Here is a 26,166-nt window from a genome sequence, read left to right on the forward strand (position 1 = left end):
TTCATGGAAAAATGAAATCAAACATAACTGCTGGAAAAAACTGCTCATTATTACCGAGACCAAATGCCAATGACCATCAATATAACAAAAAACTAGGTTGTTTAACAAATTTAAAGCAGTTTTAAAACTGCAAATAGTAGATAACACTAGCTAGAATCCTGTCCTATGACTGCCATTTTTCCAATTAATATAAACAGCTTAGGGATCTGCCAAATTTTCTTGGAGTTCCCCCAAGGATTTGCTTCATAGGTTGGTGCTTGTATATCACCACTTCATTTTACATCAACAGTCACTCATTCAATATTTTCCCATTAGCATGTTGTTATTAAGGCATTTCAAAAGTATATTAATTACTTGCTGTAGATATTTATTTTGGTGCATTTGTACCCCACATTTTCCCACAAGAGCAGGCGCAATGTGGCTTACATTAATGCATAAGGTAACAATACAGGGCAGAGATGACACAATTACGGATTATGACAGGGGGGAAAGGAACGTGGGGTAACACAGGGGGAACGTAAGGGGCATAGCAACCGGCGAATAACCATGCACAGTCAACAAAACAGAGAGGTTAAACATGGGAGTTGCCAGTAGAATAAGCCTTCTTGAATATTGTAGGGAATGATCAGAAATCATTCTACTAGAGAGTAAAGTGACCAATATAAGGATCCCTTCAGGATCCTCAGTAGCCCAGTATGCATCTGAGACCAGGATTATACCATCTTAGTATAGGGAGCAGGTTTTGTCTAACCTTATATACAGGGCCTGCTCAAGGCAAGATGCCACCTGAGGCGGAGCTTACATGCCACTCCCTCCCCCGGGCGTTTTACCTCATCACGGTGATGTTCCAAACCCAGCAGCGATTCCCATACGCTACCCTGCCTCTGCCAGCACCCACCTCTTTCCTTTACTGTGACGGCCGCAATAAAGGGAATAGGCGGGTGCTGGTGGCGGCAGGGCAGCGTATGGGACTCGCTGCTGCTGCAGGGTTTAGAAAGTCACTGTGATGAGGTAAAACGTCGCAAAGCTAACCCCCCCCCCCCCCGAGATGCTGCCCCTGAGGAGTGCAGCATGAGGCCCCCGCCTCAGGTGGCCTGTTGGGCTGCCCCTGCCTATATAAGCCAGAGACCCCTAGGACATGGAGTGCATTGTCTGTGGATTTGCTAGAGGCAAGATTAATTTCTTTAGTGCTCTGCCTTAGGCCTTATTTTCTATATGTCCATTATAAAAAACAAATGCTGAGCTCTTAAATTTAGGCTCCTAATTTAGGGGTCCTTACTAAACTGAGGCAAAATAGGCTTTACCACACCCTTACGCAGGTCTTTCCCACACACTAAGGCCATTTTTACCACAACCGTTAAAACTCTTTTTTTTTGGGGGGGGGGGGGGGTGGAGGGCTTCATTAATGTCTTTGAGCATTTTTAAAAGTTACCACAGGAGTACATACCGACACCTATTTTTGTAGGCAGTAAGGGCTCGCATTATGCACGCACTAACCAGTTAGCACGCGGTAATGTAGATGCACTATCTGATTAGCACAGGAATGTCTACTCTATGCCCGCAACACATTCCCTCAAAAATAAATTACAAAAATTATTTAGCGCACCGTTAGCAGAACCATATTCACAAAATATCGTGCGATGCTCTAGCGGTCCTGTGATAGATCATTTTTGCTGCAAGCATTAGTGCCTAATGCATTACTAAGGGCCCCTTCGGCACCAGCATACTATCTTTTTTACTAAGCTGCAGTAATATGCGCCCTTACACAGGTCTTTCCCACGTGCTAAGGCCATTTTTACAGTGCTGCATATGTCTAGTGGCGCTATAGAAATGAGTAGTAGGGCTCACATGGTATTCCTGTAGTAGTAAGAGCAAAGCACCCAGTCAGAACATAACTACAGTAGAAGTTATTGTGGGGAAAATATTCCCCTGTGGAGAGCATCCGCATGGAGAAATATAGTATAAGACAAAGCTCAGTTGAAGGAAACAGATTTGCCCAGGACTAAGAGAACCACTAACTCAACAGGACTGACTATGGAAAGAGATCACATCCACACATGAAGGAGATGTATGATCTGTGGCTATGCTGCAGAGTAGTATTATTTAGGTGCCCTTTTACAAAAGCAAGGTAGGCTCTAAGCGCATGCAGCGCACACCAAACCGGGACTACCACAAGGCTAGCGTGCCCCCCCCCCCCCCCCCCCGGTGGTAATTTTGATTTGGCACACACCCATACCGCCGGGACAATTTTCTTTCCTACTGTGCGCAGCATTTACAGCACCAATCGGCAGTTGGTGCATGCCAACCGGTCACCATACATGTGGCGTGTGAGCCCTTACCACTAGGATCAATGGGTGGCATTAAGGGCTCAGTACATAAATAGGCGTGTGCTGGTTTCAATTTTATCACAGATCTTTTTCCAAGCCCATTTTCAGACAGTAAAAACTGGCACAACACGCACCAAAAACATGGCGTCCACACTACCGCAGGCCACTTTTTGCCGCGGCCTAGTAAAAGGACCTCTTAATGCTGTACAACCTTTAGAAAGAATAAATGTTGCACAAGTCTTCAGTAAAGTTATTTTGAAATCTGAGGGCCTCGAAAAGAAATCCCCCCCCAAAGTGAATCCCAACCCCCCAACAGAAGAGTGTGCATATGCAAAGTGAGAGGAGAGGGGGCTGGGATAAAAACAGGCCTTTTTTGTGCCAGTATGCGGCAGTACGGCATACTGGCACCTTTTTTTCACCTGTTCCCCATGAGAAGGCTCTAACAGCAGCTGTCCTGATCTCTCTCTCACCACTTCCTCTACCTCCACCTCCAGCGGCAGTTGTCCTGAGTGTCTCCCCCCCTCTCCCCCCCCCCCCCCCCCCCATGTACCTTTCAACCTGATTTTCCCCTTTGGAGCACTAACAGCAGAAGCATTTCACATTCCACAGCCTGCCCTGAGTGGGCCCAGGAGTCCTTCTGTCACACCCCTTCATCCTACATTGCAGATAGCAAACACTAAGAAACAACTCTTCTAAAAAAAAAAAAAATTATTATGATTTTTTAGTGACAGTAGGGAACTAGTAACAATGGAGAGAACATTTTGCTTTAATTTACACAGGTTTACTGTGTAACAAGAGTGGAAAAATCACTGGAAACTTGTCTAGCAGACAAAACTCATTCCTTGTAACTTTTTTTGTTGTTGTTCATTTTCTGTTCTTTGATGTTTTATTGTTCTTAACGTGTTGAGTCCTTTTTATTTGTCATTTTTTGTTAATTTCTTGCCCATATGTGAAAGCCAATCTACACCACAATACATCCTTTCGAGCCTACCCTAGAAGCAGTGGCTCCACTCTCAGCCCAGGGCCATCACAGCGCCTTCTGCTGGCTGGAACAGCTCCAGGAGCTAAATGAAAAATCTGGCACCCAGAATTCTCCACCCCGTGTTCAGCGTTGCCTGAGAGCCTCAAACATCTATTTACATTTTAAGACATCTTTAGTGGTTCACAAGTCAGGAGGGAAAAAAAATTCTATCACATTGTGGAACTAAAGATTTCTTTTTCATCTAATGTGCGCATGGCCTAATTTCAATGTGATCGGTGTTCAAAGATTCAAATACAAATCAATACACACTCACAAATTCTTTACAAATATTTCACCCTGAAATAAATCTCCGAGAAAGCTATGAAAGCTTTCCTTTGATTCTCAGTCTTCGGTTCAAGGGTGTTGATATCACAGTACTTTTTCAGTTTTTGTTGCATTGCCAACTAGATGAACTAAAATAGTAAAGTCAACTTCCCTTTAAAGCAATAGAAGCATTTCAGTAATGCAGAGTGTCTCTGAAGCGTTCCTAATGTCTAGTGAGCAGTGAAAAAAAAACTAATTCCTAGTCTGAAATATCCAGCGAGCACAATGTTCTACAGTCTACAGAACAAGTTGAGCAAACCTATATTCAAGCTTTATCCAGCACTTTTATTTAAAAACTGCTTCAGTTAACCACTTTAATATTCTTAGAGGAATTAAGAACTGTTTAAATACAGGAGGAGGGGCAGGGTACATATTCCTAATTACACCCATAATAAAAGCTGCAGTGGCTCAAACTGCCATGCTGCATGTTTTCACATTTGCTGCAATATCCAGCAAGCAGCACAGGCAGAGAGGGAATGCATCATTCTGCCAAAACTGCTTGAAGGGTACATAAACCTACAGAATCTATCTTCAAACCTCCCCTGCAGGATGCTAACAGGAAGTGAAATCAAGCCAGTCTCAACTCATGTGAGGAAAACTTGTCTTGGCAACATTCCCATGCCATCCTATTTCAACCAGAAAACCTACCCTGAGAAGAAATAAAACACAAGGGCTCTTTTACAAAGGCATGCTGAAAAATGACCTGTGGTAGTGTAGACACGTGTTTTGGGCGCGCCTGTTAAAAATGCCTTTTTAAAATCTTTGCCGAAAATGGCCGTGTGGCAAAATGAACATTGCCGCATGTCCATTTTGGGTCTCAGACCTTACCGCCAGCCATTGACCTAGCGGTAAAATCTACTACTACTACTACTAATCATTTCTATAGCGCTACCAGTCGTGCGTAGCACTTCACAATTGAACATGAAGAAAAGACAATCCCTGCTCAAAAGAGCTTACAATCTAAATCAGGACAGATAGACAGGACAAATAAGGGATAAGGGTAGGACAGACAGATAGGACACATAGGGAAAAGGGACTATTGAAGAGAGGAAGACAAGATAAAGGTTACGAGCAGGTGACAAGTTAGGAATTAAAAGCAGCATCAAACAGGTAGGCCTTTAGCCCGGATTTGGAGGCGGCCAGGGATGGAGCTTGACGTAATGGCTCAGGAAGTCTGTTCCAGGCATAAGGTGCGGCGAGATAAAAGCAATGGAGTCTGGAGTCCGTTCATGGGAAGGAGTGTAGGGAGAGATGAGGGTGGAGAGGTAGTGAGGGGCTGCAGAGTGAATGCACTTATAGGTTAATAAGAGGAGCTTGAACTGTATACGGAAACGGATAGGGAGCCAGTGAAGTGACTTCAGAAGAGGGCTGATATGGGCATAGCGGTAACCAGGCGCTAATGACCTATGCATGTCCAATGCCACTTGGTGTGCATCCAATATGTATGTCCGAAAATAAAAATTATTTTTCAGACACTCTTATCGGATGCACGCCAAAAATGAAATTACCACAAGAGCCATGCGGTAGCCGGGTGGTAACTCCATTTTGGCACGCGTTGGGCATGCGTAGACCCTTACGTGGCTTATAAGAGGGCCCCATAAGGGGCACAAGTCATGCAAGATTAGGTACTTCTTGCAATTATAACCATCCTATTTGGTCAGTTTTAAAGTAATGAGTAGAAGTATAACCAGGGTACATCTTAAAAAGTGTTCTACTAGAGGAGGGCTTCTCAACCCAGTTTGGTTTTCAGGATATCCACAATAAGTATGCATGAGATAGATTTGCATACAATGGAGGTCATGCAGGCAAATCTTGTGCACATTCAATATCTTGAAAACCTGACTAGTTGGGTGTGGCTTGAGAAGTGGGTTGAGTACCCCTGTTCTAGAGAAAGAAAATCCCGCTGGGAAATTGAAACCTTCAGGCTCTAGATTTTCAGATATCTTATCGCTGCCATCCGAGATTGTAATGATAGATGGAGTTCACTCTGAGGGTAAGGGTGTTAGCAGTGATGTGGCACAGGGATTGGTCCTTGCTCCAGTTTTTTAACACACTTTTTAAGCAACATTGCAGAAAGGGCGTCGGGTAAGGTTTGCCACTGCAAATGACACCAAAATCTCCAACAGGATAGACACCCTGGAAGTTGTAGATCACATTAGGAGGGATCTAGCAAAGCTTGAAGAATGATATATTATTTGACTGCTAAGATTTAATACTAAAAAATACAGGGTCATACAACTAGGTTGCAAAAATTCAAGGGAGAAGTGTAGTATAGGGGGTGAAGCACTTCTGTTTTCTTTGGCGGCTCGTTGGAATCAGCTATTGAGCTTAGAAGCGTTTGTTACGATCATCTATAGAACGTCTACAAAGGATGTTTTGAAATTCCTGTTTTTCCTTAAGAACATTAGCTTTTGACCTCTGAGGCAGGCGCAGATAGCGTCAAAACACGGCCCGTGTCGGATCATTCTCATTAAAGATTGTACCACTGTTCCTACCTTGGAAGCCCTTTTGTGCTTTGTTACTTTGGAAGAAAGGCAAAAAAGATATTTAAATACATCTGTGAAATGAAATTTAGGAACAAGGAAACACTGGATGAAGGTAAAAAGAGTAATCCAAGAAAATATTGCTTTTCAGAAACAATGGTAGATGCATGGAACAGCCTCCTAATGGAGGTGGTGGAGACAAGAACTGTATCTGAATTCAAGAAAGAATGGGACTAGTACAGAGGATCTCTTGGAGAGCGGAAGGGATTGTGAAGTTTAGTACTTGGTATGGATGGACAGACAAGACAGAAAATTATGGCAGATAAGACCATATGGCCTTTCTTTCTATTACAATTCCATAAACCCCACTTATAGGAAAATTCATGGCCAGTTGGCGGGGTTTATGATCAAGATCTCAACCCATGAATTTCTCAAATCTTTTGCATAATACATACAGCTCTTTCCTGAATGCTATTTTATAAAGAAACTTGCCTGCCAAAAAATGCTAAGGGAATACCTTTGCTTTAACGCTAAAAACCGTATGTGCTCAAGAAGTTTCAGACTATACACTTGCGACCTCAAAAGAGCATCTCTCCTTCACCAACAGCTGTGATTTTGTCACAGCAAAAGAATGGCATACCTACCAATGTTCATTTCATGCATAAAGGAGAAGGAAACACACAATATAAATGACTACTATAGTTACCACAGAGTCCTTGTTAGGAATGGGTATAGAAAACATTTTCAGGTCACGTTCAGAACTTTGGAAACCAGTCATCACACAACAAGAGTAGGGTGGTGCAGGATGTAAGTGGCACTAGCTCTTCTCACACACTTATGGCGCTCCTCCTCTCGTGCACTAGTCTACTTCTTGATGGCTCTTGGAGCTAGCAGTTTACATTGCTGCTCAAAGAGCCCCCCCCCCCAAGAGAGAAGGAAAATGGAATCCTTCCCCCCAAAAGAGAGAAGGGAAAGGGAATTTCCCCCTCCCCCCAAAAGAGAAGGGAAAGGGAGGATGAAAGACAGTGGCAGCTTTTCCATAGTGGTACCAAGCTGCTGTGTATATTGCAGTAGATCAAGTGCTCAATAAAAATATACAAAAATAGTTACGGAAGAGGCAAAAACTCATAGTATTAACTTTTTCAGGTGTATCTGAAGGAGAAAGCCTGAAAGGGAATCCTTGAGACCACTGGATCATCAAATAGTAAAAGGGGCACTCAGGGAGGACAAGGCCGTAATGGAGAGATTGAATTAATTCTTTGCTTCAGTCTTTACCAAAGAGGATGGAAGAGATCTACCTGTACCAGAAATAGTTTTCAAGGACAGTGATGCAGAGAAACTGAAAGATATCTTAGTGAGTCTGGAAGATGTACTGAGCTAAATCAACAAGTTAAAGAGTAGTAAATCACCTAGACCGGGTGGTATACACCCTACAGTATTACTGAAAGAACTCAAACATTAAATTGTTGATCTTTTGTTAGTGATCTTTAAACTGTTGTTAAAATTATCAATAGTACCTAAATATGGGAAGGTGGTCAATGTAACTCTGTGAAATTACAGACCATAAGCCCGATGTCAGTGAAGAACAAAATAGTGGAAACCATATAAAGAATGCAATTACAGAACACATAGACAAACATGGTTTAATGGGACACAGTCAACATAGATTCAGCCAAAGGAAGGCTTGCCTCACCAATTTGCTTCATTTTTTTGAAGGCATGAATAAATATGTGGATAACGGTGAGCCAGTTGATATGCTGTACCTAGATTTTCAGAAAACCTTTAATAAGGTCCCTCATGAGAGACTCCTGAAAATTAAAAAGTCACGGAATAGGAGGCAATGTTCTGTAGTGGATTAGAAACTGGTTAATGGACAGAAAACAGAGGGTAAAATTAAATGGCCATTTCTCTCAGTGGGGGAGTGTGAATAATGGAGTGCCCTGGGGATCTGTATTCGGACCAGTGTTATTGAACATGTTTATAAATGATCTACAATTGGGAACTACCAGTCCAGTGACTAAATTTGCAGATGACACAAAACTATTAAAAAGTTATTAAAATACAAGCAGACTGTGAAAAATTGCAGAAGACCTTAGGAAATTTGAAGACTGGGCATCCAAATGGCAGAATAAATTTAATGCAGACCAATGCAAAGTGATACACATTAGGAAAAATAATCCAAAGTATAGTTACCTGATGTTAGATTCCACCTTAGGAGTCAGCAACCGAGAAAAAAAAAATAGGTGTCATCGTGAATACACTGAAATCTGCCCAGTGTGCAACGGCAGCCAAAAAAGCAAACAGAATTATTAGTAAAGGGATTATTAAGAAAAGGGATAGGAAATAAGACATATTATAATGCCTCTGTATCACGCAATCGTACAACCTCACCTTAAGTATTGTGTGCAATTCTGGTCACCATATCTCAAAAAAAGATATAGTGGAATTAGAAAAGGTTCAAAGAAGGATGACCAAAATGATTAAGGGGATAAAACTCCCCTCATACGAGGAAAAACTTAGATCTTTAGCTTGGAAAAAACGATGTCTGAGGGGGGATATAACAGAGGTTTACAAAATACTGAGGGGTGTAGAATGTGTAAATGTGAATTGATTGTTTATTCTTTAAAAAAAATACTAAGACTAGGGGACCAATCAATGATTAAAATGAATAAGAGGAAATATTTTTTCACTCAACAAATAGTTAAGTTTTGGAACTCATTACCAAAAATACTAAGACTAGGGGACCACTCAATGATTAAAATGAATAAGAGGAAATATTTTTTCACTCAACAAATAGTTAAGCTTTGGAACTCATTACCAGAGGATGTGGTAACAGTGGTTAGGGTATCTGCGTTTAAAAAAAGGTTTGGACAAGTTCCTGGAGGAAAAGTCCATGGTGTGCTAGAGATAAAAACGGGAACGCCACTACTGTCTCTTGGATTGGTAGCATGAAATCTTGCTACTATTTGGGATTCTACCCGGTACTTGTGACCTGGACTAAGCTATTGCTGGAAACAGGATACTGGCCAAGATGGACCAGTATACCTATTCTTATGTTCTTCTTCCAAAATGCACTGACTTTTTGTAGAGTTTACAAAAACTACCACAATGGTTTATGTAGGCCTTAAGCCGTAAGCGGTTCAGACTACTACTGCAAAGTTGATTCAAGGTAAATCAAGGAGAAATCGTGTCACTTTTGTTGCTTGCTGTTAATTGCATCCCTATAGTGGCAAGAGAGGGCAAAATTTAAATCATTAACGACAGCCTTCAAGCTTTACAAAAATTAGCCCACCTACAGCGTGGCTTAGTAAACAGGGCCCAAAGAGTGTTACAACTTTCCATTCAACAGACACTTCAGTACAACCAAAAGTAAAGCTGTCCAGGTCGAAATACTTAACCCGATGACATGCAGCACTGAAACACAATGCTATATATACATCTCTGGGAAGAGAATGACTTCTGAAAAGTTGTTTAACTCCATAATTCAGAAGACACATTTCCAGACCCTCCATGGCCCATTCCTGGACCCATTCAAGATCTGGTCCAAAAACACCTAGACAATTCTTCAATCAGGCCAGTATCACTGAAGACTGAAAACAAATCTCCTGTGTACCTGTCAAAAAATCATTCAGAAAATTACATAATTTCAAGGGATATGCTTTTTACTGCAATGTAACACAACAATATTAAGCCAATGTCCTAATAAGTAAAACAAAATTGTGGGCTAGTGGCCATTTGGCGTGCACAGTTAAATTTTGTGAGAAATTCTTCACACACTACCATAACTGGGAAGTTCATGCTAGTGGTCATTTATTTTCCAAAATGGTGGCTGTGGGGCAGGAATAAGTGGGAACTGTGCTTGCCCCCTACTGACTTGGGCAGCTGGGGTAAAGAGTGGGGTTTTCCCAGCCCAGAAGGTTTTCTTCTGATGATGGAAATTAAGCTTGGCATGAGAAGGCAGGGCTTGGCGGGGGGAGGCAGACTGACCGCCAAGCAAGGGTTGGTGAGGATTTTTAGGGCCACTGATCCACCACGGATTCAACGTCTCCTAGGGCCACCTGATCAGGCATCTAGGGTGGTTTGAGGGCAACCATTTCAACCAAGGGTTCAAGGACACCACCTACTCCTCCCCCCCCCCCCCCCCCAGGGTAGGAAGGCTAGCGGCCATACAAAAAAAAGTCTACCTCAATGAGTGTAGTTCATTTTCATTTGTTTTTAGCAGGGGGGGGGGGATGGATAGGCATGCAACGCTAGTCTGGATATTTTCAGACTAGGAATTACTCTTTTTCACTGCTCACAAATAACCTCACATGAATGAGCTGCTTTGCATGAATTTACATTGCAGCAGCTCATTAATGTCAAATTTAAACTTTCATGTACGATAGACAATACATCAAAGGTTTACTACAGAGCCTGGCCTCACTTGAGATATTTTATTGCAAACCACACTTTGTACATTTGCAGGTGTTTTGTGATTTTTAAACACACAGGTTTTTTTTAATGCTACAATAATCACAGCTTAGTACATCAGTCTCTATTTTACTTCTTTGCATTCAAACAGAAAAGGTTGCTTTCATTAAAGACCGAAAATTTCCAAAAGCAGTAAAATCTCATTCATGCCTGTTAAAACACAAGAAGGCAGCTCTCTGCCTTTCAAACCTGACTCTCTAAACTGAGAATACAGCAATTTATGTAACAATGAAATCACCCCAACGCACATTCATGGCGCAGGAGCCTAAAGACTGGGGGAGGGTTATCATGATATATGAGACCAACACTCAAGGGAGGAAAAACAAGTCCAGGAAAATATTTCAAGAATTCACTATGCAAACCGACCTGTCCCCCTGAAGTATGTCATTGCTTTCTCTTCAGATTTCAATATATTAAATATATTTACTTGTTTGAAAATGAAGAGAACCATGCCTGCTGTTTGTGTTCATTTGTGAGTGGGTGCCCAAGGATTTGTATTTGAAATGTACACTCTCATACTTCTGTGTGATGTTCTGTGGACAGATTATTACTAGTGCTTTATATACAGGGTGAGGCAAAAACAAGTAACCCCCTACAGTTTTTGCAGTTTTCTCAGCAGCCACTTTGAATTTTGAGAAATTTTACATACTCAGTCATCGTCCTTATGTATTACTTTAGTACACAACACTTAGGGCCCTCTTTACTAAGGCGCGTTAGTTTTTTAAACCCGCCTACAATTAGCGTGCACATTAACCATGTAAGCGCCTATAGGCAGTGGCGTTCCAAGGGTGGCTGACACCCAGGGCGGATTGTCGATGCGCCCCCCCCCCCCGGGTGCAGCGCGACCTCCCCCCCCCCCCCCCCCCGGTGAAAGGACACCCCCACCCGGGTGCATTTTTACCTGCTGGGGGGGGGGTGCCGCGTGCCTGTCGGCTTCGCTCGTTCCATGCTCCCTCTGCCCCGGAACAGGAAGTAACCTGTTCCGGGGCAGAGGGAGCATGGAATGAGCGGAGCTGACAGGCGCGCGGCACCCCCCCCCAGTGGCGTGCACCCAGGGCGGACCGCACCCACCGCCCCCCCTTGGTACGCCACTGCCTATAGGGATATTGTAGGTGCGTACATGGTTAACGTGCGTACATGGTTAATGCTCATTAAAAACGCTAACGCGCCTATAAAGCAGCTCAGTAAACAGGGCCCTTAATTATCTTAAGCTATGTTGATGTTAGTGACCTTTTAGCGTTACTACCCACTGATGTTTGCACATTAAAAATGTTCGCACTAAAACGCAGTAAAATGACATCTTTCAATTTCAATTCAATTCAATTTAGGTCTTATATACCACCAATATCCCTTGTTTAGGGTTCAGTGCCGTTTACAACATTAGTGGAATATTAGTTACAGTTTTATAAGACACTGGGTGAATACATTCTTCTTGGTTAGATATAATGTTATAAAATGTTATAGGGTATGTTTATAGTCTGTGTTAAATTTGGTATTTCTATAGTCTGTTAGGGAATCGATATAATTACAATGTGTCAGAATTTCGCAGTCACTATGGGGTCCTTTTACTAAGGTGCGCCTTAAAGTGGCCTGTGCTGGTGTAGACGCGTGTATTGGACGTGTGCAGGTCCATTTTTCAGCACACCTGCAAAAAAAGCCTTTTTTTTGGCCAAAAGTGGACGTGCGGCAAAATTGGCACGTACACTACCAATTACCGCCCGGTTAGCGCCACCCAGTAGAAAATAAAAAATAATTTTCTGCCGCACATATCGGACACACGTAAAAAAATGGAATTACCACCCGGGGCTCGTGGTAGCCAGGCAGTAGTTCCAAATTGACACATGCTGGACGCACGCAAGCGTCTACGCGCCTTAGTAAAAGGGGCCCTATGAATGCTCAAAGTGTCCACCTCCAACTTTAACACAGACTTCAGTTGCTTTGGGAAGTTCTTAACAGCCTTGTCGATCGATCCCTGTGGCAAGCCGTAACACTGCATTGCTTCCTTGAGTTTGGCAATTGTTTGTGGTTTTGGATGGACCTTGTGATAGGACTCCAACATTGCTTCCCCTCCCCCCAAATAATAGTAGTTTTAAAGTGGAAACATTTTTGAATGTGCGAAAATCACTGGGTGATCACGCTAAAAATAAAAGTTTGTAACTTCGCCATCTTTAAAGATAATCTCATTCCTGATGGCACATAAATACAGATAGAAGCAACAAATAAAGAAACAACAAATAAACCTGTAAAATTTCATGTTGAACATGGGTGGCAAGCCATTCAGTGTGGATCCAAGACTGATTAAACTACAAACTACAGGGTGAAGCAAAATAGAGCAATCTCCTAGAGATTTTTGCTGTTTTCTCAGCGAGATTGCTCTATTTTGCTTCACCCTGTAGTTTGTAGTTTAATCAGTCTTGGATCCACACTGAATGGCTTGCCACCCAGAACTACAGAACATAAGCCTTTTATTAAGAGAATCCTGTTTCACTTTTCCAAGTCAAAACAATTAGAACAAAAATTTCTGGACTGCTGTAATAAATTGAAATTAATGGTGTTCAGAACCCCTAAGGTGCCTCAGGCATAATTTTAAGATGGAGGAGTAGCCTAATGGTTAGAGAAGCCGGCTGAGAACCAGGGGGACCCAGTTCAAGTCCTGCTGCAGCTTCTTGTGATCTTGAATAAGTCACTTAACCCTCCATTGCCTCAGGTACAAACAGATTTTTGAACCCTCCAGGGACAGAAACATGCCTATTCTGTCCAATGTATACCACTTCGATAGCTTTGGAGCATGAAGGCAATTTATAAGAAATTACTTTTCTTTTTCTTTTATTTGTACGTTTGATATCCTGAACAGCTAACTAAGCGGTTTACACAAAAATAAAATAGTAGGACAATGCTGATGAAGAGGGAAAAAGAAGGGAGGAAATACCAAGAGGAAATAGGTCAGGGAAAGGGGAAAGAAGGAGATGATAGGGAGGGGGAAGAGGAGGAGCTGAGATGGGAAAACAGGAAAAGGGAAATGGGCCTTGATATACCGCCTTTCTGTGGTATTTTGCAACTACATTCAAAGCGGTTTACATATATATCCGGGGCAATGGAGGGTTAAGTGACTTGCCCACAGTCACAAGGAGAAAAATAAGCTAAGTAGTAACTGAGCCAAAGACTTCAGAGAATAGAAGAGATTTCAAGAGGCCTTGAATGATTGTAATAGCATGGGTGTCCAAAGGGAAGGGGGCAGTGAGTTCCAAAGCTTGGGGTCTAGGTAACTGAAAGTGGTGTCATGGGAGAGTGAGAGATGGGGGGTTGAGGGTGATGGAACACAGAGGAGGAGAGGAGATTGCGGGAGGAGCAATAGAGAACAAGTAACTTATTCAAATAAGCTAGGGCAGCGGAGCAGCGATATTTGAAAACAAGCATAAGTATTTTGAAACAATTCCTTGCAGAGATGAGGAACCAGTGTTCAAGACGGGGGGGGGGGGGGGGGCGATATGGTCAAACCGATGAGCTTGACAGCAGTTAATTGAATTAACTGAATGCTCTTAATTGAATAAAGAGGAAGACCTCTACATAAGAACTTAAGAGTAGCCATACTAGGTCAGCCCAATGGTCCATCTAGACCAGTGTCCAGTTTTCTAAACAGTGACCAAGCCGGGTCACAAATACTGGCAGAAACCCAAATCGTGGCAACACTCCATACTAAAAATCCCAGGGCAAGCAGTTGCTTCCCATGTCTGTCTCAATAGCAGAGTATGGACTTTTCCTCCAGGAATTTGTCCAAACCTTTTATAAACCAAGATACACTAACTGCTGTTACCACATCCTCTGGGAAAGAGTTCCAGGGCTTAACTATTTGTCAAGTGGAAAAATATTTCCTCCTATTTGTTTTAAAAGTATTTCCAAGTAACTTCCTCAAGTGTCCCCTAGTCTTTGTACTTTTGGAACGAGTAAAAAAATCAGTTTACTTCTACTCATCCTACACCACTCAGGATTTTGTAGACCTCAATCATATCTCCCCTCATCCATCTCTATTCCAAGCTGAAGAGCCCTAACCTCTTTAGCCTTTCCTCATATGAGAGGACTTCCAACCCCTTTATCATTTTGGTCGCTCTTCTTTGAGCCTCTTCTAATTCCGCTATATCTCTTTTGAGATAAAACGACCAGAACTGAACACAATACTCAAGGTGCGGTGAATTGCAGTAATCAATTCGGGATATGACTATGGCAAGGAAAAGGAAGCAGACAGAATGAGAGCAGAGGAAAGGACGGACTGAATGTATTCGATAGAGAGCAAAGAAGGAAGAACGGACCACAGCATCGATCTGAAGTTTAAAATTAAAACAAAAGGGGGGTGTGCGCAGGTGATCACCCCTGGACTTGCCATCAAAGGAGCCCTGCACTTGCAGTTTGGTCTGCACAGATATGTACATGGTTACATATAGCATGCAGCAGCTCACAGTTGATCCCAACCTCCCCCACTCAATCCCCTGGAACTCAATTCTCCCCCAACCGCAAGGGGCCCTGCTCAGGCATGCTTTCTTAAGTCCTGAAAGACTGCCCCCACTGCTGCTCAGGAATGCCTTGTGGTAAACTAATGAATCAGAAACACTAACAGGAATGCATGTACAACCCCTTAAACAAGCAACAGATACGGGGTGGAAAAAAAACTTTTTCTTGACATGTAGCTCTTTCAAAGGAATAAACACAGAATTCAGCTATAAAAGCACACACAGATCCCTCTGCAACAACACTGTGCTGTGAAGCAGGGAATCACAGGGATTATTATCACAGTCTAACATGGACTCCACTTTTAACATTTCTGTGGCCTGCTTAACATTCCAGGCATATTTCTGGCACGGTATTATGGGACCGAAGTTCACCATCCTTACTAACTTTCACTTGCTGAAGAAATAGCTGAATTTGCTCACAGGCACAAGTCTTTACTTACCCTTAAAACACTGACAAAGTTCAGGATTTTCCATTCCTCCCCACACCTAATGAGCAAGCTGAAAGCCCCAACGTCAGTTAAAAGCTACCTACTGGAAATTCAAGGATCTGAACTGAGTAGTGGAATCTCACTTAACAGCGCCTAGGGATAACCTATTGCAATGCAAAGGGAGGGTACGCATAATCGCTGTTATAGAATAGTGACTAAGGGGGTCTTTTAATAAGACACACTAGCGTTTTTAGTGCGCGCTAATATTTAGAGTGCACTAAACATTAGAGATATCCATATATTCCTATGGACGCCTCTAACATTTAGCGTGCCCTAAATACTAGTGTGTGCTAAAAATACTAGCACACCTTAGTAAAAGAGGCCTTAAGTCTGCATGTATGAACGTACATTTCGGCACCCCCACCCGCTCACGCTAGCTCTGACTGGTGTAAAAGCCTTAATGTGGCAGATGCGTGCGTAAATGCGTATATTCTATAAACTGCGCACACTAATCCTGGACATGCCCCTGACCTGCCCATGCCCCTCCTACATCAATGTCCAATTGGCAGATGTGTATCCTAGAATCAGCGCACACAGTTTAGCGAATAGCAACCAACTGAAGTTGCACCTGCAACTGCCAATTGCTACCAATTAACAACCAATTACTGGATTAACTTGCGTGCATAAGACCCTAGTCTATAATAACGTACACAAATTAGGTCAGTGAGCATTAATTTGGACAAGTGTTTTATAGAATTCTTTGGAGAGTATACATCCCTTGTAATAAGATACAGCCTGCAGCCGCAGCCCTGGACAATTAATCTCTAGGCGAAATATTACCCAAACAACCCTCCTGGAACAGCCTAATCTGTTGCAAAAGCTAGTAGGAAATAAGCTTCTAACTAAATCAGTAGAAAATGGTCCAAATTCATGCCAGCACTATCAAACAACCCCCCAGTTTCCTACATAGGAAAGCCGTTCAACATAAGGTGGTGGGGGAGGGGAGTCATACTCTAATCTAAGTACATATTATCCAGTGCAGAAAATGAGACGAGGGATGCCCACTGGTGAAAGGGATCAGCGGCTAAAAAGAATGAATTGGCTGACACCAAATAACATTTGGGGAGTAATTTTCAGAACCAGACCACTATATATCTAATGACCTTGTGATTAGGACACTTAAATCAAATTCTTAACTATCAAAAAAACTAAGACAAATCAAAACTTAATTGATCACACATTTTCAAAATTTTACAAATGGTCTTAATAGAGACATATGTTATCTAACCCATTAACCATGCTGTCTGTCAGTCTTCTCCATCCTTCCTCCTCACACACGCTGCTCATTCTTACAGAACATAGCTACTGAAATCTAGTCATAACTGTACTCCATCTAATAAGAATGTTATTGATCTTTATGTCTAAGAATGTTAATAAACAGGGTAAGCTAGAAACTCGTAATTTTGGATAGTTCCATCTGTCGTGTACATCCCTGAACAGGCAGCTCTGGCACAGTACAACACTTAGGGCCCTGTTTACTAAGATGCATTATAGGTGCGTTAGCGTTTTAACGCACGTTAACCACGTACGCATGTTAATTGTGTACGTGCCTACAATATCCCTATAGACGCCTACAAGGTTAGCGCACAAGCTAATTGTAGGCACATTAAAAACTCTAACATGCCTTAGTAAACAGGGCCCTTAATCTGTTTGATCCTAGTACCGTGCCTTGCAGAAGTCTGCACACCCTTGTACATTTCTCACTTTCTGCTGTTTAAAACACAATTCAAAAGCTGGGGTAAGCACTAACGTCTGCTTCCAGCAGCTTAAAATACCGCGGAGTGTGCTGAGGCGTCCTGTTGTACTTTTGACATGTGTGCATGCTACTGGCATTCTAGAAATTAAAATTAAATTCTTTTCACTGAGGGTGCACATCTGGAGGCAGAGAGGGGATGTTACTATGCGCTGGTTAGCACAGACACATCTCCTCTCCGCCTCCAGATATGCCCCCCCTCAGTGAAAAGCAGTAAGGGCTCACGTGCTAATTTTTGTAAATGGCTACATGCTCACAGAACATTAGAGTTTCTTTTACAAAGCCGCGCTAGTGATTCCCGTGCGGCAAATGAGAGGAAGCCCATAGGAATTGAATGGGCTTCCTCTCATTTGCTGTACAAGAATAGGTAGCGCGGCTTTGTATAATAGAGGTCCTTAGTACATGACCATTAAATTGGAAAATGGAAAATTTTCCAGCTGTGGCAAAAGTGGCCTTAGCGCGCAGAAAAGACCCGCGTTAGGGGACACTAAGGCCACTTTTTAATGAAGCTTAGTACAAGGACCTGCCTCAGGTAGGAGTTTGTGTCACCGCTCTACATAGCACATTCTAGACATAACAAAACAAAAAGGAATGCTTTTAGAAATATTTAAATGGTGGCTACGAATAAGCAACCAAAATGTCTTTGTCGTTCAAGTCTTCACCAGAGCTGTGGAGTCGATACACTACACCTTTGACTGACTTCTCTATTTTTCTACTGTCCAGCCCCAACTCCCACCCCTACTATGTATAGAAAATCTAAGAGAAATTTGATTATCCTATGTTTCTGTAATTATGTCTTTGAGTACTGCTTTTTGATGCTGCTTTTAGTTCCTAACTTGTCACCTGCTTGTAACCTTTATCTTGTCTTCCTCTCTTCAATAGTCCCCTTTGCCTATGTGTCCTGTCTGTCCTACCCATATCCCTTATTTGTCCTGTCTGTCTGTCTGTCCTGATATAGATTGTAAGCTCTTTTGAGCAGGGACTGTCTTTTTTTTCTTCTTCATGTTCAATTGTGAAGCGCTGCGTACGACTGGTAGCGCTGTAGAAATGATTAGTAGTAGTAGTAGTAGTAGAGTACAAAAACTAGGGGCCCTGTTTACTAAGGTGCATTAGCATTTTTAGCACGCCTACAATTAGTGTGCACGCTAACCATTTAGGCACCTATAGGGATGTTGTAGGTGCATACACAGTTAACATGCGCACATGGTTAACGCGTGTTAAAAACGCTAACGCGCCTATAATGCGACTTAGTAAACAGGGTCCTTGGACTATTAAACTACAAGATATATTTATTTGAAGTTTGAACAAAGAACTTGATCAAAAAATATCTATGTATATATAAATGATAAATTTACCATATATTATAATGTTTTAGGTTTCTATTTTGAAGCTGGGGGTGGAGAGGTACATTTTTACTGATTCCATCCAAAATTGCTTCCAACTTTGATTCCGAGACTGCAACTCCACAGCCTGGTCTTCAGAGCCATGGTCAGAACAAACTCAAAATTAGCTCTGGTTCCATAAATTGCCTTAACAAGGATCACAACAAGTTAAACAGAGCCCCCCCCCCCCCCCCCCCCCCCTCCCCTTGTCCTACCACAGTATCTGAGCTGATTCCTACACTCCTGGATGAAGCAGTCAAGTTGTTTCTGTCATATGAAATGAATCTGATGCAAAAGTCTAAACAAGTCAAATGAAGCAGCTTATTCGGGGTTGTCTGAGTCTTGCCATGTCTGAGTAAGTAGAGCTGACATTTCAATCATCATGCTGTGTCAGTCTACAAAGTTGGTAGACACATACCAAATGATTCATCATTTATTCATTTGTTTTCATTTCAAAAACTTCTGAAAACGTTTCTCTTCACAAACTGTATTGAACAGAACTTATGATAGTAGAGAAGGTGTAGAAGTTTAGGCTTAACTGTATTTAATTTGTAGATTTTACTAGGTATGTCCTTTGTCATTTTGGGTTGCTGTGCTTTTCTATCAATGATTGGAGCTCTTATTTGTTTGTATGCATGGGTTGTTTTTTTTTTCATGTAAACCGTTCTGTTTTGCACCAGCAATAAGAAACTGTATATAAAATGAATAAATGATAAATGATGACTCATGCCTGTTATAAGGCAAATGGGCTTCTGTCAAAGGTGTGAAGACTTAAGAATAGCCAGTATCCTGCTTCCAACTGTGGTCAAGCCAGGTAACAAGTATATGGCAGAAACCCAATTAGTAGCAACATTCCACGTAGAACCCCAAAGAATAGCAACATTCTATTCAGAATCCCAAATAGTAGCAACATTCCATGCTACCAATCCCAGGGCAAGCAGTGGCTTCCCCTATCTACTATAATAAAACGCACCCTCAATGTTCTGAGGATAAAGGTTCTTAACTCAAAGCACAACGATAAAGGGTTCGTAACTTCATGGTGGTGAAGCCATCCCACTATGACTTTGTGCCCCGCTCTCGCGTCAAACATCATGACGACAAACGAACCCTTTAACATTGTGCTGTGACTTCAGAAACTTGGCCCACAGAACGTTAAGGGTGACAAAGAAAGAATCGCAAACAAGCAGGGGGAGGAGTAGGGAAACACGCAGAGTGTGTTTCCCTACTCCTCCCCCTGGATGTCCAACACCCACCCCACGCGCCGCCCCCCACCCAAAGACAAGCATGAAAAAACACAAAAAACAAGAAGCCCCACTCCAACATGCTGGAGGTGCAACACCCACCCCCGCACCGCCCCTCCACCAACCCACCCACGAAAAACAAGGAAACAAAAAAAGCAAAGCAAAACCCACCCCCACCCCTACCCACCCACCCATCGACACGTAGCTTTGCCGCCGGGGAACCAGAAACCCCGCAAGAACAAGTTCTGTCTTCTGACTCCGGCCTGATCTTCAGCATTACTAGCCTCTGCAAGCAGGGCTTCTGTGCGTCTGACGTCCTGCACGTGCAGGACGTCAGACGCACAGAAGCCCGCCCTGCACAGGCTACCAATGCAGAAGACCACGTCGGAGTCAGCACAGCACACAACAGAGGAATTCTGCTGGCGGGATTTTGGGTCCCCCACCAGCAAAACTACAAAACGGTAGGGTGGGATGGCGGCATCGTGTGGCGGCGGGTGCCTCACGCGGAGAACACTCCAACGCAAACCTTGCTAGCGCCCGTTTCATATGTGTCAGAAACGGGCCTTTATAACTAGTATCTCAATAGCAGACTATGGGCTTTTCATCCAGGAACTTGTCCAAACCTTTTTTTAAACCCAAATACGCTAATTGCTGTTACCAAACCCTCCGGCCGCAAGTTCCAGAGCTTAACTATTCTTTGAGTGAAAAAATACCTCCTCCTATTTCTTTTAAAAGTATTTCCATGTAATTTTTTTTGAGTGTCCCCTGGTCTTTGTACTTTTTCAATGAGTGAAAAATCGATTCACCTCCACCCGCTCCACACCACTCGGGATTTTGTAGACCTCAATCATATCCCCCCTCAGCCGTCTCTTTTCCAAGCTGAAGAGCCCTAACTTCTTTAGCCTTTCTGAATATTTCTTAAAATTGTTCAATCATGTTGAAAATATAAAGGGTGTTTTGTATATCAATGAAACAAACTCCTACTTTAATCCAGTCTGAATTATATTTTTTAGACAGCAAAATGTAACAATCATTCAAGGTGCAGATTTTTACAATACACTGAGGGTATAATTTAGAAACCATTCAAGACATCTTTCTCGCTTTCCTTTCCTCTCTGTGCTTTCAGATGATCATAGCCAACATGATTAACATTAACAATTCTGCTCTCATATGCTGTATGCATCGTAACACAAGGAAATTTTTATAACAGTTCATGCCTAAGGCATAAACCATAAAATACTGACAACATAGATATTCTTATCTAAAGTGTGTTTACTAATTTGTCTACCACTGGGACCAGAAAAAAATACAAAAGTCGTATTTGTCAACTCTCAATTCAAATACTGAATGAAAAATCACATAGGCTTAGATTCTATATATCATGCCTAAAAATGTGGCGCTGAAATAAAATTTGACTATGCACTGTGTGGAAATTTAAGCCTATTCTATAAAATTTAGGCGTACTTTACAGAATATGCCTATGAATATATTTGTTTGTGTGCAGAATTTTCAAGCGCCATCTATAGAATCTAGCCCATGTTGTCCAAAAGCAGGTTAGCTTCCTATGGGACCTTTTTACTAAAGCTTAGCATGCACTAAATGTAAAGATGCCCATAGCTATAAAACAGGCTTCTCAGCATTAGTATATACTAAGTTTGTGCTAAACTTTAGTAAAAGGGCCCCTTTATGCTGTTATATGGAGAAAACCCTCCCAATACCTGGGCTGGAATGACCCAGTAAAAGATATGGTATGCTCTTATCTGAAATTCTTTTATTAGAAAAACTCCCTTCAAGCAGAACAAGCCTGGTCCCAATTATTCTCAACAATAAGGAACATAAGAGTAGCCATACTGGGTCAGACCAATGGTCCATCTAGCCCAGAATCCTGTTTCCAAACAGTGGCCAAGCCAGATCACAAGTACATGGCAGAAAGGGAAAGGGAAATGGGACTTGATATACCGCCTTTCTGTGGTTTTTTGCAATTACATTCAAAGCGGTTTACATAGTATATTCAGGTACTTATTTGTACCAGGGGCAGTGGAGGGTTAAGTGACTTGCCCAGAGTCACAAGGAGCTGCACAAAGTCCACTGCACTAACCCCAATTAGTAACAACATTCCATGTAGAACCCCAAAGAATAGCAAGATTCCATTCTAGAATCTTAAACAGTAGCAACATTCCATGCTGCAAATCCCAATGCAAGCAGCCCCATGTTCAAAAGCACTTGTCCAGATAGCAGCACCTGCCTCTGAGATAAGTGCCCCACTGGAACAAGGCTAGCAGTATCCAGATAATACTGCTGAAAATGATTACATTACTACTACTACTACTACTACTACTATTTAGCATTTGTATAGCGCTACAAGGCGTATGCAGCGCTGCACAAACATATAGCATGACGGTGATCCCCAGAATTATTTGCATGGTGCCAATATAAAGCCACTAACTAAATAACTATCTGGATAAAGTCAGAATGCCATAGATAATTTTTTAAGCCACAGCAGTTGGCATTCAAGAAACAAAACAAAAAGAATATTAATCCAAAGGTGTTCAACAGTACAGTATGACTGCAGACCTCCTCTCTGAACCGGATGTCAGTCTAACCTACATTTCTAAGGGAACGAGAATTACGTAACTGAGAGCAGCCGACTTAAAATACACCCAGAGTGCAGAAAAATGCAGTAACACCCATATGTGGTGGAAAGGATGAATCGCCTGAATGCCGTGGAACATACTTTACAGTACTAGGTGGCAAAGTCAAAAAGTCCATAAGGCTGCCTTCCTGGCACACCACTTAACAAATGCAGATGTGTCTAAGATTAAAGGATGCAGCCCAGGGTTTCCTAGGCAGGGAGGTTTCCTAGGGAGCATAGGACAAGTATCACAAGGTCTGTCAACCCCTCCTAAAAGATGAGTGAGCCTGCTCAAGGGAAGGAACAAATAACTCTGTATTGTGAGTTTCTGGGCAGAACAGAGAAGGAAAATCTGCAGAGCTGAAAAGGAAATCCCCCATGCACAAAGCCAGCAGTTCAAATAGCATCTGATGTGACAGAGGCCAGCTTAAAGTGAACATCTGGGAGGAGGCGGAGGAAGACCTGAGGCTGCTGCCAGCTCTTGAGCTCCCCGCACACAGAGGCCAGGACACACTTATTCCTCCCCCCCCCCTCCCATTTAAAACAAATACTGGAAATACAGAAAGGACCTGGAATGACACCCCCCCCCCCCCCCACACACACACACACACACACACGATATACAGTGAGATGCAAGCAACTGCACAGCAGAAACCTGAAAAGAACATGCTCACTTGAAGAAACACCCCCAGAAGCAAAGTTACTGCAGCCGGGACCCGGGAGCAATGATCACACTCATTCCCAGAATAATACAACAGGAGGAAAGGGAATAATACTCATCCCTCTCCCTGAATTAAAGTAAACCGGCCCTACAACAGGGATGGAGAAAACACACGCCCCTCCAATCATAGGACCCAACATTTCAAAATGATTGGGGGGGGGGGTGCTAAACCCAATTAAAACTACCCCTCCCTGGACAGAGTCAAAAAGCTTGCTCAAAATATTGTGGGTGCTGAAGCAGCGACAGAGCTGGCTCCTATGCCCCTAATAAACGCTCCAAAATACAGCCAGCAACCCAGCGCACAGTTATGTTAATAAGGATCACACCCCCTCTTTAACAAAAAATACTACAGTAAGGATCTGAGAAAAATATACACCAAATTCCCAAACTACTCTCAACCCTTGTTTAACACAGTAACGAAACCCAGCCACAGGGAGACAGATCTCCACTTCTTACTCCCAAAGCCCTAAAGCTGCAAATGCAAAAAAGGTCCGATCTTTGCAACTACAACAAGAAACCCCGGATCGGGCTGGCGCTTTGCCACCCTCCCTCTCACCTGTCCCGCGGGTCGATCCACGACGTCTGCCGGGTGTTGTGATCGATGTAGAAGAGGCGGCCGTCGAAGTCCCGTGCTTCCTCCCAGCCGGCAGGCAGCGGCAGCTCCGAGCTCTCCCAGCGCCCCGGCTTCGGCTGCTGCGGGGAGGAGGAGAGGGCTGGCGGCGGAGGGGGAGGCTGGGGCGCCTGCGATTGCTGTTGCTGCTGCCGGCGCCTGCGGCCGCCGCTTAACCACGGCATTGCCCCGGTCACCGGCGCTGCTGCTGCTGCGAAGCGCGGTAGGAAACGGGACCCGGGGGGAGGCAGCGGTGGCGGCTCTGCCCCGTCCCGCCCGGGCTCATCCTCCTGCCCCCGCTCCCCGGCCGCTTCCTTCCGTCCCTCCGTCTGCCTGGCTCAATAGCGGCCGCGGGCGGCCCCCAGCGCTGATCGCCAGCCCAGCCGCGGCGAGCTCATGGCTCAGACTCCCGCTGCCCCGGGACGCCCGCCCCGGCCATCTTTCATTCCTCGCTGCCCGTATTAGGAGAGCGCTCCTCCTCCCGGCTATTCCCACGATGCAGGGGGTGGGAGGTACCGGGCCGGCCGTACACCAAGCTTCCCGAGTCTCTGCATCACGCTTCTTCATCCAACAGATTCTCCCCCTGCACACGCCCCCTTTTCCAACATTTTCTCATACAGCAGATTCTTGCCTGCACGCCCCTTTTGCAACATTTTCTCATCCAGCAGATTCTTCCCGGCACGCCCCCTTTTCCAACATTTTCTCATCCAGGAGATTCTTCCCTTTTCCAACATTTTCTCATACAGCAGATTCTTGCCTGCACGCCCCTTTTGCAACATTTTCTCATCCAGCAGATTCTTCCCGGCACGCCCCCTTTTCCAACATTTTCTCATCCAGGAGATTCTTCCCTTTTCCAACATTTTCTCATACAGCAGATTCTTGCCTGCACGCCCCTTTTGCAACATTTTCTCATGCAGCAGATTCTTCCCGGCATCATACCCCCTTTTACAACTTTTTTTCATCCAGCAGATTATTCCCTGCACTCCCCTGATCCAACCTTTTCTCATCCAGGAGATTCTCCCCTTTTCCAACCTTTTCTCAAGGAGCAGATTCTTCTCTTTTACAACTTTTTTTCATCCAGCAGATTATTCCCTGCACGCCTGGTCCAACAGATTTTTCATAGAGCAGAGTCTCCCCTGCATGCCCCCTTTTCCAACAGTTTTCTCATGGTAACATAGTAAATGACGGCAAATAATGACCAGCATGGCCATCCAGCCTGCCAGGCTTGTAGCTGTGACTCCCTGCTGGTTACCCACCTCTTCTTTAGGGTTGTATCTAATGCCTGCTGCAATGTAATCCCCCCTCCCCACCTTATGATTCTTCTTCTTTAAACCGTGAAAGTTATTTTTTTACTGTTAGTTATATTACATCTTTATGTCATATAGGGAACCTCTGTGCTTATGCTATACCTTTGTGAATTTCATCACTGTATTCAATTCCTCCACTTCCCCTGGAAGATCATACCAGGCATCAACATTCCTTCCATGTAAAAGTAGTCCCTGATACTGTTTCTAATTTTCTCTCTTTACAACTTCATGTCACGTCTTCTATTTCTGTTGCCTCTCCATTTTTTTAAAAGTTTGTTTGGTTCATAAGTACATAAGTACATAAGTAGTGCCATACTGGGAAAGACCAAAGGTCCATCTAGCCCAGCATCCTGTCACCGACAGTGGCCAATCCAGGTCAAGGGCACCTGGCACGCTCCCCAAACGTAAAAACATTCCAGACAAGTTATACCTAAAAATGAGGAATTTTTCCAGTCCATTTAATAGCGGTCTATGGACTTGTCCTTTAGGAATCTATCTAACCCCTTTTTAAACTCCGTCAAGCTAACCGCCCGTACCACGTTCTCCGGCAATGAATTCCAGAGTCTAATTACACGTTGGGTGAAGAAAAATTTTCTCCGATTCGTTTTAAATTTACCACACTGTAGCTTCAACTCATGCCCTCTAGTCCTAGTATTTTTGGATAGCGTGAACAGTCGCTTCACATCCACCCGATCCATTCCACTCATTATTTTATACACTTCTATCATATCTCCCCTCAGCCGTCTCTTCTCCAAGCTGAAAAGCCCTAGCCTTCTCAGCCTCTCTTCATAGGAAAGTCGTCCCATCCCCACTATCATTTTCGTCGCCCTTCGCTGTACCTTTTCCAATTCTACTATATCTTTTTTGAGATACGGTTCCTCACTATCTTTCAAGAATTTAAA

The 26,166-nt window shown here is 43.3% G+C and overlaps 1 protein-coding gene across 4 annotated transcripts in view; it reads right to left on the reverse strand.

The window, feature by feature from the left end:
• The window catches only part of WWC3 (WWC family member 3), a 240,276-nt gene extending 215,814 nt beyond the window's left edge, over positions 1-24,462 (reverse strand). For all 4 annotated transcript variants that reach the window (XM_030201618.1, XM_030201617.1, XM_030201615.1 and 1 more), the window contains exon 1: positions 23,904-24,462. In XM_030201618.1, the coding sequence (XP_030057478.1) occupies positions 23,904-24,142 (239 nt within the window). In that variant the 5' untranslated portion in view covers positions 24,143-24,462. The remainder of the gene's footprint in view (positions 1-23,903) is intronic.
• Positions 24,463-26,166: the final 1,704 nt, after the last annotated feature.

Source organism: Microcaecilia unicolor, chromosome 4, assembly GCF_901765095.1.
Source record: "Microcaecilia unicolor chromosome 4, aMicUni1.1, whole genome shotgun sequence".
Taxonomy (NCBI): Eukaryota; Metazoa; Chordata; class Amphibia; order Gymnophiona; family Siphonopidae; genus Microcaecilia; species Microcaecilia unicolor.